The sequence below is a fragment of the Phaseolus vulgaris genome, chromosome 7 (genome assembly GCF_000499845.2).
Source record: "Phaseolus vulgaris cultivar G19833 chromosome 7, P. vulgaris v2.0, whole genome shotgun sequence".
In the NCBI taxonomy this organism is placed as follows: Eukaryota; Viridiplantae; Streptophyta; class Magnoliopsida; order Fabales; family Fabaceae; genus Phaseolus; species Phaseolus vulgaris.
The window spans coordinates 25,821,291-25,836,324 of record NC_023753.2 but is presented as its reverse complement, the minus strand read 5'-3'; the positions used below and the strand labels follow the sequence as shown (position 1 = coordinate 25,836,324).

Sequence of the window (15,034 nt, the reverse complement as noted above, 5' to 3'; positions counted from 1 at the left end):
GTGGAAAATAATTGATTTAAAGCAAAAATGAGATTGTTAAGAGGAAAGTAAATAAAATAGAAAATGAAAAAAAAATTATAAATTTTTTACTAATGTGATAAATATAATTAATAAATTAATTTTGTATCAAAGTAAGATTATAAATTTGTCTTTGTTTACAAATAATTAAAAAATATATAGTATTTATCTGTAATTTTAGTTGTTTGTAGTTAAAATATTTTTTTCTAACTTTTTTTATTTATTTTTACTTGAGTTCGAAAAGTAAAATTCTTCTGATTTTGAAATCTACACCTAATTCTCTTCTTTGAATAGATGCTATACTCATTTCTCTTAAATTTATCAATCTAATTAGAAGAAAATATACTTTGACATTATTAAAGATTTTTTTGACCTAAATTTTTTTTAAGTTGAAAGGTAAAGTAAAAAAAAAATTTACTAAGAAAAGAAGTTTTGCCTCCATATTTGTTCTTTGTTTTCTTTTTCAATAATATTACTATTTCTTTTCACTGTACCTTCCTATAGCTAGAAAATTATTTTCAATATATTATTTTTTTTATGCTCTAAAAACATTTATAATTTTTTTCTAGTAATTTACTAATTTTGAAAATAAATTACAAAATAAGTAAAATTGTCAAAATATGGAAAAAAAAATCATAAACTTTTTTGTTTATGTTCTTCCCGACTGACCTCGGTCAGTTCAAGGATGAGCTCCTATCTGAAGTGTCCTTGCTTGGGTGTCGAGTTGGGAACGCTTTGGGACGAAAGGGGTTCTACCTGTTGATCACACTTCGACGATCACGTCGGTGATAGCATTCATACTATGATTTTGTATCAGTATAGGGTTCAAAATTACTTCCCTTTTACTTGGGGTCTTAAATCCCTTTTATAGACATTCCTTCAACGATTTTCATCAACCATAATATTGTTTCAACAACAAGAATATAATCTCAACAACGAAACTATGATTTCAACAGTAGAATATTCTATTAACGTGCACCTTTATTATCGGGTGCTATGCCACATCACCCCTAACAACTTTTATTCGCATTTAAAAGATATATGTTTTAATTAATTCAACTACTGCTATTATTTTTACTTTAAATATCTTCTTCTTATGGACTACAAAACATTTGGGCTGATCTCTCAACACGTCTTTGGGCCCACACCTTCCCCAAGCCGAGCTGGGTATAACTCATCTAAACGAGCTTACTACACTTAAGTGCTTGGGCCGAGGACTTGAGCATGTCCGACTAGTACACAAGCCCCTCAAGCTCGAGCCGAGCTTGACAAGGCGAAGAGGATCTCTAGTACTGGCAATTGACATGATGTTTCCTCAGGGGGTAGCTAGGGCGCGGTTATCGAAGCGTCCCATGAAAAGACGTTTCACCTTACTAAATCTAGGGGCTTCCACGTGGCGTCTGCATCAATGGTGGGAAAATCCTACTGTTTCAACTTCTTCATTTTTCAAAATACCCTCCTTTTGTTCTCACATTCTTCACTTTCTCACGCTGCCCACCACTGCTCGAGCTCTCTCAAAAATTCCCATTTCCTCTTTCGCGCCACCACGCACCACCGCTACTCATCGGAAAATCAGGTATGCTCTATCCACCTGTCTTCATTGAATGATTGTTATCTGCCTTATTGATTGCATTTCGATAATAGTATCTTGGCTTACGTCGATTCGATTCACTCTGCCTTGTTTTGGATTGCATTTGTTATTTTATCTTTGTTTTATGTTTTAGTTACATCGACAATGGATTATAGTCCTGCATACCATTGGGCTAAGAAGAAGCTCCTAAAAGAAACCTTATATTATACCAATCGTTTGCGTATTAGAGAGTTAATAGAATCGATGGCACTTAGTAAGAAAGACCAAGGTTTAGTAAAGGTTGTAGCTTGTAGGGAGGATGAGCCCATATGCAGTAATGAGTCGTAGGACCCTAATGGTCCATTTTACTTTTTCTATGCCTTTTTTTTAAAAGGTCCTTCTCCGTTTACCCTTGCCTATTTTTGAAAAGGAATTGCTAACCGAGCTAAATGTAGTTTTTGCCCATTTACATCCAAATAGTTGGGCATTTTTCCGATCTTTCATAATCCTGTGTTCACAGCTTGGCATTTCACCAATTGTGGAAGTTTTCTTATATTTTTTTAGGCCAAGCACTCAGGCTGCCAATTGTGGGTTTCCCTAAATGGTGCCCCTGGGAGAGGTTTACTTACCCTCTTTTAGTCGTCCTACAAAAACTTCAAAGGGCGGTTCCTTAAAATCTGAGCTTCAACAAGAGATTCATCCCTACTGGACGGTTTTCCCCTTGTATTAGACACCCGAACCTAGATTCCAAAGTGTTCGGTGCTTGGAAGATCTTTCTCCAAAGGACCAAGGGATTTGCGAGTTTTTGACAAGCTTGAAAGTCGTCTTTGATACCTCCTTTTTGTTGACCAAAGAATACCTTTCTGATGCCTTGAAAGCCTACATCGACACTCCTCCTTTCCTACCTTTGATGAAAAAACTTATATCATTGTCACTAATTATTCATTCGTTTTTGCAGAAAGAATGCTTTCCAACATCAATAAGATCAAGTTAGCCGAGCTTACTAGGAAGATGAGGGCAGCTGCTAGCCTGCCTAAGGAGTCTTTGACACAAGAAAAGAAAGCTCTTGTTACCCAGACTCCAACTGACTCGGACGAGCAGACCACTTCAGGGCTCGTTTTCAAAAGGAAAAGACCAGTTACCACTCCCTCTACCGAGCATTCACCCTCAGACAGTCGAGCACCACACCAAGAAGTCATCACCATTCAAGAGTGCGAGACCGAGAGCATGAGGGGGAAAAGCCTATAGGACCCTGATTTCGATGTCCCAATCCATGGTGAAGCCTTCTTCTTGCCTAGCAAGGATAGAGCTAGGCTTATGGTTCATAACGAAGATCACCTTCATCATGATACCTTGAAGCTATTTGGACAGGCATTTGACATGACTTGCCTGGTTGATGCTAAGGCAAAGGTCGAAAGGAAGCTGATGACCAAAAGGTTAAGGAGAACATGGAGTTCCATAAGGAGGTAGAACGCCTCTCGGTTGAGAGCTTGAGTGGTTTGCACCAAGAGGCTAAGCAGCTCAGAGCAGAGAAAACCCAAGAGGCATCAAACTTAGCCGAAGAGAACAACAAGCTTTTGACCGAAGTTGACGAGCTGAAGAAGAAGCTGACCTGCAAAGGGGAAGACCTCATCAAAGCCATTGATTCCTTCAAGCAAGATGCTTCTCCATCCTACCTCGTAGGATTTGAAGCTGCCTTGGAGCAAGCTGCGATTGTTCACCCTTCCATGGATCTTTCCGAACTTGATTCGGGTAAAATCGTGGTTGATGGCCAACTAAGGGGGGATTAATTTGAACTCTTTATGGACTGTAATATTTATTTGCCTACCAAAATTATTTAACACTTTGAACCTTTTGCCCTTCTTTATTTAGCACTTTTAAGTTTTTGGATGCATACTGTTTTTCGGATTTTAAAGGGTTTATTTACATCACTTACAAATGCATGTACCAACACTTGGCAGATTGAACTAACTCACCCTTTCCAACCCTAAACATAGCATAATTAACTTAACCGGTTTTTGCTAACTTAGGTGAAACTAAGTGTAGAGAGTAACAAGATATTTCTCTTAATAGACAGTATAACCTTTAATGAATGTCATCCTCATGGTCGGAACAACTTTTTACTCTGACTTGACGAGCAACCATGGCCTCCGTTTCGGGCTGTCTTGCAGTATGAATACTACATCAATTCCATGATGCCTTACTTTATAGGGCACCTACTTGGATAGTTGCATCTACTCCGAGATCGATTGTCTTATCATGCGTTATCTCGAATGACTCACTTGTTTAACTTATCGCAGGGTGCCTATACTCGAGTATTCACTTTTACATGAGTTAGGTCGTCTTACCTTGCACTAAATCAAATAACTTATCTGGTAAACTCATCTCACAGGGCGCCTATACTCGGGTAATCACAGTTACACCGAGTTGGGTCGTCTTACCTTGCACCAAATCAAATAATTCATCAGATCAATTCATCTCACATGGCGCCTATACTCAGGTAATCGCACTTACACCGAGTTGGTCGTCTTACCATGCACCAAATCAAATAATTCACCAGGTCAATTCGTCCCAAAGGGCGTCTATACTCGAGTAATCGTACTTACCGAACTAGCTCGTCTTACCATGCACCAAACCAAATAATTCATTAGATCAATTCACCTCACATGGCGTACTTGCACCGAGCTAGGTCGTCTTACCATGTACCATCTACACTACTCTATTCGAGCTAACTTATTTCATACATCATCTTCCAAGAAAAAATTTATGACTATGTGACCTCGTTAAAAACCCCTTTGGGGGAAAAAGCATCACCCCAAAACACATAACGTTCAAAGGAAAAGAATAAAAATCCAAATGTCTTAACTGAAATAAAACATGAGATTTGTCGTGTTCTACTTTCGTGGGATAACTCCTCCCTCCAGGGTTTCCAACTTATATGCACCATTTCCTACTACCTCGACTATGCGACACGAGCCAGTCCACTTTGGAGACAACTTGTTTTCGATCTGGTAGGGGTGGGTCTTCCGCATCACCAAGTCGACAACCCTGAACTGTCGAGGTTTCGTCTTGGTCTTGTGCTTTAATTCCATCCTTCTCTTTAAAGCTTTCAAGTTTATACGGGCGTGATCATGTACCTCGTCCAGCAAGTCTAGATTCACCTTTCTTCCCTCGTTGGATTCTTCAACGACAAAACTTTGGAACCTAGGAGAACTCTCTTGTATTTCTACTGGTATCATGGCATCTGACCCATATACCAAACTGAATGACATCTCCTTCGTTGTTGATTGTCGAGTGGTGTGATAAGACCACAAAATTCTTGGAATTTCTTCTGACCAATTTCTCTTTGCCTTTTCCAATCTTCTCTTCAGTCCTCTCAATAGGACCCTATTGGACGACTCGCCTACCCATTCACTTGTGGGTGTTCTACCGACGCAAATATTTGCTTTATTATGAGCTATGTGCACTACTTTCCCAATTGTTAACTAGTAAATTGAGTTTCCTTGTCGGATACTAAGTGCCTCGGAATCCCAAAGCAACACACAATATTCTTTCATACAAAATGCTGAACTTTGTGAGCAGTTATTTGCGCAACCAACTCAGCTTCAATCCACTTGGTAAAGTACTCAATGGAGATGATGAGGTATTTCATCTGACGTATGACCAGAGGGAAAAGGCCCAAATGTATGTTCCCCATGTGTGGAAAGGCCATGGGCTATAAATTGATCGCAACTCCTCTGTTGGTGCATTGCACCAATCAGCATGCTTCTGACATTGCTCACAGTGCAATCTTCCTTCATTGTCGGCCTATGTGACCGCCACAAGCACCCTCATGAAGCTCAACCATTATACGGATGCATTAGTCTCCACTTACTCAGGTGAGGAGTAGGTGGATATAACCATGGCGAAATAAGTTCCCATCTATCAGGGTATGCTGAATCGCATTCCTCTTGACAATCTTGGCCTCTAAATGCTCGGTAGGAAGTAATCCATTAGCAAGATGACGCTTATAAGGTGTTACCTAAGTTTCTGTGGTACTAATCTGCGAAACCTCAAAAGATTCATCCTCAGGTAGCTCATGTGGTTATTCTTGAGATTTTCAGGGTTTCTTGAATCATCGACCGATGCCTTCTCCCTTTCTCTAAGCTGATCTTTAAGACCTCCAAATGGTCAACTTCGGACAACCCTTATGTGGTCGTCCTGGGTGATTTCATGGTCTCTTGGATTACCGACCTTTGTCGACCTCCTTTCCCCAATCTAGCTAACTTAGACAATAGGTCTGCTCGAGAGTTCTGCTATCTGGAAACATGGAAATGATCGAACGTAGAGAAAGCTACTCTTAAGATCCTTACATACTTGAGGTATAAGGCTAGCTGTGGGTCCTCGACCTGATACTCACCTGTGACTTGTTCGGTTACGAGCAATGAGTCATTTTTCACCAACAAGCTTTGAGCACCCAACTCCTTGGCCAACAACATTCCCGCTATCAAGGCTTCATACTCAGTTTGATTGTTGCTCGCCTTAAACGTGAACTTGAGGTCTTGCTTGATTAAGAACCCGTTTGGTCTTTCTAAAATGGCCCCAGCTCTACTTCCTTGTTGGTTGGAGGATCCATCAACTGAGAGGACCCATTGGAAACTGTTAGGATTGGGCTGAAAGTCCTTGGATGAAAGCTCTACCATAAAGTCTACATATACCTGGCCTTTAATTGACCCTTGTGGTTCATACTGTACGTCGAACTCAGACAACTCAACCGCCCAACGGATCATCCGACCTGCTATATCAAGTTTTTGGAGGACTTTACGGATGGTTAGGTCGGTCATCACAATCACAGTGAATCTTTGAAATTAATGGTGAAGTCGTCGAGCTGTGAATACCACAACTAGGGCATCTTTCTCAATAGCTTGATATTGGGTCTCTGGTCCCTACAACACCTTGCTTACATAATAGACTGGCTTCTGGATCTTACTCTGATCTTTCAAAATGACTGAGTTGATAGCCCGATCTGTTATCGAAAAATAGAGATGAACAGGAATTCCTGGGATTGGTTTACCAAGAACGGGGGACTAGCCAAATATTCCTTCAACTTGGTAAAGGCTTCTTCACATTCCCTAGTCCATACAAAGCGGTTATTCTTCTTAAGACACTGGAAATAAGGATACCCCTTATCCCCATTGCTGACAGGAAACGAGACAGGGTGGCCATGTGCCCAATTAACTGCTACACTTCCTAAACATTAGTTGGGCTTCTCATCTTTATGATCGTCGCGCATTTGTCGGAGTTTGCCTCTATACCTCTTTCAGTTAGCAAGAAACCAAGAAATTTCCAAGCTTCTACCCCAAATATGCATTTATCAGGATTAAGATTTAGATTGTACCTTGCCATAGTTGTGAATAGATCCTCTAGGTCGGCAACATGCTGGTATTCCCTTTCCGACAGGACAACCATATCATCCACATATGCTTGAAAGGATCTGATCCATGAGCCTTTGATAGGTCGCCCCAACATTTTTCAGGCCAAAGGGACCTTGTAGCAGTAACTGGCAACCTCAACCATGAAAGCTATCTTACTCTCGTCTTTAGGGTGCATATGAATTTGATTGTACCCTAAAAATGCATCTAGAAAACTTAATTGCCGACATCCCGAGGCGCTGTCTACCAAGGATTTTATGCTCGGTAAGGGGTATGAGTCCTTGGGACAAGCCTTATTTAAATCAGTGAAGTCAACACACATCCTCCACTTCCCATTTGCCTTTTTCATCAATACAACATTCGCCAACCACTCAGGGTATTGGATCTCCCTTATGTGGCCAATATCAAAAAGTTTCTGAATTTCTTCTCAAATAACAAGGTGTTTCTCTTCATTTCTGGACCATAGGCTTGACTTTTTCATCCATGGTAAGTCGGTGGCACAAGAAGTCTTAATATATTCCAGGCATGTCTGCAAACGACCATGCGAAAACGCCCATATTCACCGAGATAACATCAACTATTTTATCCTCTAACTATTTGCATAGTGAGGTGTCGAGCTTGAATTTCTTCCCTTTTATCTCCCTCTCCTGAACCTCTCCAGTAGGCCCAAATCGTCTTTCATCGCTAATATCCACCTCTGCTATCCATCCTGGCTCTCCTGCCTGGATGGTAACTGTGTAGGTTCTCCTACGATTTTTCAAACTGCACATTTTCGTGCCATCTTCTGATCGACCTTTATAGTAATTACCCCTCCTTACGACGAGAGCAACTTCATCTTCATGTGGGTGGTTGAGACTATTGCACCCAACCTATTCAAGAAAGGTTGCCTCAAAAGCAAGTTGTATGCAGAGGATGTATTGATGACGATGTACTTGACAGTAATCGTTTTGCCTATGTTTTCATCTGAAAAAGTTGTCCTCAGCTCAACATATCCTCGTACCTCCACCTGGTCTCCTGCAAAGTCGACCTGACAACTATCATAAGGCCTTAGCTGATTGGAGGATATTTGAAAATTTGTAAACGTTTCCCAGAACATCACATCGGCTGAGCTTCCTTGGTCGATCAGGACTCTGTGCACCTTCCGTCCTACCGTGACAACAAATATCACTATTGGGTCGTCCTTATGGGGAAACACATCTTCCAAGTCGAAATTGGTAAAGCATAGAAGGGGGGGGGGCTGCTCTGTGGGGTGGTCAGACCTCCTTGTATCTAAGGACATCACCGCTCGCGCGTATCGTTTGCATTTGAAGGTTGAGTTTCCACCTCCAGAGAATCCTTCGGCGATGGTGTTCAAGTCCCCATGGATTGGGATTTCGTGTGTCTGATCCGTGGTCGTAGCCTCTTCTTTTTGGTTCTTCCTCATTGGCCTCAAGGTATTCCTTCAAGAAACGCTATTTGACTAAACTAGACAGTTGGTAACTTAGGGTTATGCATCGTTTGATGCTATGCTCAAAAATGCCTTATGGAAGTCGCACCATGCATCTCTTCGTGATCACAAAAATCAATTTGTCTTTTGGGAAATTTCAACCTGTCCGCTACTCCTAGCATGTTTATTTATGAGCTCTTTGCAGGATACTCAGAACCTGGGTCTAATCGTCATCTTCTCCCTGGCCTTCACCTTAGGCTCATCCTTCTTGGCGACATACGGGACATGCCTCGGACTCGTCCTCTTCTCGGTGAGTGCTTCATTCCTCCTCATGGAATGATCTCGACTGCTTTCCTTGTGCCTGGGTTGCTTCGATCTTGAGCTTCCATTCTTCTTGAGCACGACCTCTTTAGCCTCGATATGGGCAATAGCTTGTTTACACACCTCGGATAACATCTCTGCCAGATTCCAGATTAGTGAATCACTGAACGGGCTTTCTATCATGCCTTGTACAAAAGCTGCAACCACCATCTCTTTTTTCTTGGGTTCGAAGTCTTACTAAGACTGCACAAAATCTATTCAAGTATCCTTTAAGAGACTCCCTTTCACTCTGTCTGACATTGAACATATCACATAGTCGTGGGGGGTTAACCTTATTAGCCGAGTAATGCTCTTTAAACATTTTAGAGAACTGAGGGAAAGAGGTTATGTGTCCATCTGGGATCCCACTAAACCATTGCAGGGCTGTTCTTATGAATGTTCCTATGAGCATCTTACATTGAATTGCATCAGACCCCCTATAGATGATCATTTGAGTCCTGAACGCCTTTAGATGACTTTCAGGATCTTCTACACCAAAGAAAAAGGCGATCTTGGGTGTTATGTAATGGGGTGGCATAAACTCGTCCATGATTTGCTGAGAGATCGTTCCCGAGCGAGACGTCGACCCTATTGGCGCTAGCTACTCCACAGCTCCCCGTTGGTCTTAAGCAACTCCTCATTCGCTTGTGCATGCTCTTCCAAAGTTATTTGAAAGGCCTCACTCCCTGCCATAAGGCGAGCCTGTAAGCGCTCTTGGTCAGCTCGGGTTTCTGCTCATAGCCGTTCTTGCTTTGCCTTGGCTTCTTCTGGAACTCGCTCTTGCCCTCGTCCATATTCTTCATTTTCCTCATTGAGAGCCCTCATGGCCTCCATGATTTGTTTCAAGGTGGGGGCCTCACTTCTTTCAGACCCCAATGGTACTTGCCTCGTGTTTCTCATCTCGTAGAATGCTCAGTCGCGAATGTGGGTGAGATCAAGTTTTATCGGGTCCCATGGTGGGCGCCAAATGTTCTTGTTGGTTGACCTCGGTCGGTTTCAAGGGTGAACTCCTATATGAAGTGTCCTTGTTTGGGTGTCGAACCGAGTTGGGGACGCTTTGGGACGAAGGGGGCTCCACCTGTTGATCACACTTCGACGATCAAGTTAATGAGAGCATTCAAACTATGATTCTGTATCACTATATGGTTCAGAGTTACTTACTTTACTCAGGGTCTTAAACCCCTTTTATAGACATTCGTTCAATGATTTTCATCAACCATAATATTGTTTCAACAAAAAGAATATAATCTCAACAACAAGAATATAATTTCAAAGTAGAACATTCTATTAACATGCACCTTTATTTTTGGGTGTTATGTCACATCATCCCTAATAACTTTTATTCACATTTAAAAGATGTATGTTTTAATTAATTCAGTTATTCCTTCTGCTATTTTTACTTTAAATATCTTTTTCGTATGGACTACCAAACATCTAGGTCGACCTCTCAACACATCTTTGGACCCATACCTTTCTTAGGCCGAACTGGGTATAACTCATCTAACCGAGCTTACTACACTTAAGTGTTTGAGCCGAGGACTGAAGCATGTCCGGCCAGTATAGTTTCAATTAAAAATAAAATTTTAATATTCTTAATTGTAAAAAATGTGTGTGAAAATTTAGAAATACAATAAATTTTAATAATTAAATTAAAATTGATTCATAAAGTATGTGTAACAAATATTAAACTGTATGGTACAATGCATAGTATGAATAGAAAAAAAAATTTATATTAAAATAATATTTTGAAGAATAATAACAATTATACAATCAAATATCTATCAATAAAAAAAGTTGCGGAAAGCCATGAAATTCATATTATAATTTGTTAATTTTTCCTGGATCATATCAATACATATGTGTTGATATTAAGGTTCGTTATCTTTTTATACTTTTATGTAACTTTTGAATGTTTGAATTAAAATATGATTCTCACTATATGATCGAATATCTAACTTAAAAAAAATATGAATTATTTAATATGGTTAATATATGAAAAATTGTTACATAAAATAAATAATATTTAAATATTCATAATAAAAAATATTTTTATATTAAATTTAAATAATAATATTATTTTTATAGTTTTTATAATTAGTATTATTTTATAGAATTTTTTTATAAATAAAAATATTTATTTCTATTATATTATAATTATATTTTTATTCATAATATTATTAAATATTTTTATTTCATAAACTTATCTAGTATTTAATATTTTTATTTTCATTATATTATATTATATAATCGATTGTTTATATATAATCAATATAATTATTATATACATAATATAATCAATTATATTATATATATAATAATAGTATTATTATTATTATGTTAATATATTTTTAAACTAATTCAATATTTAAACATATTTTTTAGAATAAAACTTACATTTAACAAAATATTATAAAATTTGAATTAATAATATAAATGATTTATTTTATATATTTATAAAATGACTAATTTAATTAAAATTTAAAATAAATAATGATGACTTTTAAAAAAATTGAAATCAATTTCATGTTGAATGATAACCAGCTTTAAAATTTCTCAAGTTTTGCAATTCCATTTAGATAACACTAGAACAAAATGACCCATAATCGTTTAAGAAACCAAAATAATTGATTATCTTTCAAGAAAACATTCATACTTGATTATGTATTAATTAAGGATAACTGATTATCTTTTATCTGTATACAACCCTACTACGTGGTGTCTTGATTATTCAATAATGAAAACCCTGTTTTGTTTCAGAATGACGTGTTGTCTTCATTATTCAATAATGAACATTAGAAATAGTTGAGTAAGCTAATTTGATTAGGTAGACTATACAATCAATGATAAATAAGCTATCCAGTAGCACAAAGAATTGTGTGTTTTGTCAATATACATTGATGATGTCTTTGTTTATGAATGTTGACTGGTTTAATGTATATTCATCTTAAGAAGACAGGGTTTAGTGTAAAGAAAAATTAACATTCGAGTGTCTTATGCATTAAAATATGTTACATATGTTGTAAAATACAATGTATGCTGTGACTAAATAGCTGGGGGAAGTGAATTTTTGTTGTTGCTCTTAAATCAAAGAATTTCTTGACTGGGTGGGTGACATGTGAATGCTGTAACAACTTTGCACATAAAATTAAATCCCAAATCGAAATCCTATACCACCCTAAAATAAGAACTCAAATTGAAATCCTATCAAAACCTTAAAATCACAATCCAAAACGAAAATACAAAATACATACCATGAAATCGAAAATGAATGTCAACTAATAAAATAAAAAATAAAAAAATCACAACCATAATGCAATAAAATTTTAAATCAAACGAAAACAAACCTTTTGAAGACCCCAAATCGTACCGTAAAATAAACTCCAAATATTTAAAAAAAATACGAATTAAAGACATAATCTTTCAACCTTAAAACTAGTTTTCAAAAAATGGAATTGAAAACGCAATCAAACAACCCTAACATCACCTTTCGGAAAATACAAATTAAAGGTGAAAGCTCTCAACCCTAATACTTCGAACCTTTATAATAAAATATTATTTTTATGTCATATAATTGGTTGTAAAGTGCCACGTGACAGTTTTTGATATATCAGTCCTCTTACTACTCACCTGGACGCAAACACATTGTAAGACTTTTTTTTCTTTCTTTCTCTACATGACTTTCACAAATGTGTAAATTAAATAATATCTTCTTCTTAATATAGTTATAAAATATTATATCTTTTAATACATTGACATTTATGGTAAACAAATAGATTAGAGTTACTTGTTTCTTCATTTTATGGTTTTATTTTCTAATTACAAAATCGTTAGATTATTTTTAAGTTTAAAAAATATTTAAAAATGAAAAAATGGTTTTTAAAGTGTATGTACAACGTACAAATATTTGAAAATAAAATAAAAATTAAAAATATGGTGGAGTTTTATTGAAAAGTGAAAATAATAAATGGAAATCAAGTAAACATGTAGTTTTATAATAATAGTAATAATTAATTAAAATTAATAAAACCATATTTATCTATTAGAAAAATATGCTTATGAACCTATATTATTTATTAAAAATTTGATTTTAGTCTCATTATTTTTTAATTGATGAAATATTTTTTCCAACCTCTAAATTTATGTGAATTTTGTCTATATTTATCATTAATAGAATTATATGTTTTTGGAATTGAAAGACTCTTTTTTTCAATTTAAAAATATAGAGACTTTAATAAAATTTTATCCAAAGTAATATGACCAAAAATATTTTAAAAAATTAAAATATTCTCTATTTTCTTAAAATTATGCAAGCATAGTTCATATTAATATATGTAAGAGAAAACATTACTCCAAAATAAGTCATTTATAAAGTTTTTCTATAATAAATCTACAGAAATCAGTGATGTATAACGTTTTTCTATGATAGATATACAGAAATCGTAGTTAATAAAAGTGGACGTAGTTAATAAAACAGGGCGATGATTTTTTTAAAATAAAATCATATTATAAGAAGATAAAAGAAGATGAGGTTTTAAAGAAAAAGACTTTATTACTTCTCAAAATAGAATTTTAGAAATTTATTCTTCTTATTAATATTGTGAAAATTGTATACATATTTCTTTATATTTAAAATTTTGTAAAGATATATTTAAATTAACTTTGGGCGAAAAGAGAGGTGTCTATGTTTACACACGCCGTCGTTGTCATCGCCGGAGCAGAAAGGAACAAAAAAGACAGAAGCAGCAAAATCAACCACGCTTATTATAGCGTTCAGACCGTTATTCAATTTGCCACGTCATCCCTTTAACAAATATTCAAAATGTCAGCGCTCACCACCGCCGTCACCGAAATTGTATGGTAGTGAAAAACGAATCCTAATGAGACACGTGGATTGAGACTAACCAACTACCCACGACTCCGACCTTCTCCCTAACACGAACCCCTTCACGGAACCCAAACCGAGCGGCGCACTCGAGGCCGATTCTTCAAACAACGCGTCGTTCCGTGCTGCCACCAGTGCTCCCACTCGCTTTCTTGCCAAAGCTCCGTTTCTGCTTCGAAGCTGAATCCCCGGGCTGAAGGTCCGGTTTCTGAACTGATTTTCCCCTGCGACCAGTTTGGAATATAGCGCGAACGCTTTGGAAGAATCCAGGTTTCTTCCTCTGGCTCCGCTTGGATTTTTGCCTCGTGACGGTAACGGCGGTGACGGAGGTAGTGCCGGTGGCGGTGGAGGAGATTGATCTCTGGCGAGTTCTTAGTGACCGATTCCGGTCGCGCTTGGATCTCACTCTCCCTATGCAGGAGACCTTCGGCGACGAGGGTTCCACAACGGAGTTTTCCGATTTTCCGCTGACAGACGCGCTCCGTTTCGGGAAGAGCCTGGCGTTTTCAAGTCGGCGATTGCGACGGCTCTTTACGTCGGCGCAGGAGGTTTTCCGTGGCTTAGGCAAGCCGATAATCGCGGCTTTGGATTTCAGATTCTCGGAGAATCGCTGCGAGTTGTTGTTGGAGCCGGCGTTCAAGTTCTTGGAGGAAATTGAGTTTCCTTTAGTGGATTCGTTCCTCTGGTAAACGGCGTGGCGGTCCCACCAGTCGTACTCGGCGTCACCGGAGAGCCAGAACGATTCCGGCGGCAAGTCTGAATGGTCGTTATCGGCGCAGGCGATTTTTTGGTCAGAGCAACCGGTGGTGCATGCAGAAACCAGCGTCTCCAAATCGAGCTGTGGCATAATAGTAATTTGAGAGAGAGAGAGAGAAAAAAAAAGTTTGTTTAGAGATATTTTTGTTTGAATGTTGGTGGCTAGTGAGTGTGGTTCATTTATTTATACGTAGGAAGGGATTGGTGAATATTGGAGTCTCTTGCTATATTGTTAGAAAGCACTGTCATAGCAAAATGGATGCTACTATAAATAAAACTCACATTTTAAATGACTTCGCATTCCTGCGTAAAACCAAACGTTCAGTATTTATAAATACATGAGAAATCGTAGAAAAGTAACTGGATTTGTGAAAATCGTACAAGCATATGCAAGTTAATTGTAGAATTCTGTGAGGAAATTAAACAATTGAAATGGTGACATGTTCACATATAGCAGCTGAAATTGTGACACTGCTTGAACCTTTATCCAACTAAATTACATGAATCATTCCCATTGTTGATGGTTGAAGCAGGCACTGGCGTGTTGAAATTTCAAGAACTGTTCATGAAATTTTTAAATGGTTGTACAACAGAGAATCACTGCAAAGTGA

At 37.6% G+C, this 15,034-nt stretch overlaps 2 protein-coding genes across 2 annotated transcripts; both read right to left on the bottom strand.

The window, feature by feature from the left end:
- Positions 1 to 5,883: 5,883 nt before the first annotated feature.
- Positions 5,884 to 6,411, bottom strand: LOC137829314 (uncharacterized). Its single transcript, XM_068636121.1, has one exon. It carries the CDS (start codon positions 6,409 to 6,411, stop codon positions 5,884 to 5,886), a length of 528 nt encoding a protein of 175 aa, XP_068492222.1.
- Positions 6,412 to 13,352: 6,941 nt separating this feature from the next.
- On the bottom strand, positions 13,353 to 14,664 carry LOC137828933 (uncharacterized). The gene has a single exon (XM_068635699.1). The coding sequence runs from the start codon at positions 14,512 to 14,514 to the stop codon at positions 13,771 to 13,773; it is 744 nt and encodes a 247-aa protein (XP_068491800.1). The 5' UTR covers positions 14,515 to 14,664; the 3' UTR covers positions 13,353 to 13,770.
- Positions 14,665 to 15,034: the final 370 nt, after the last annotated feature.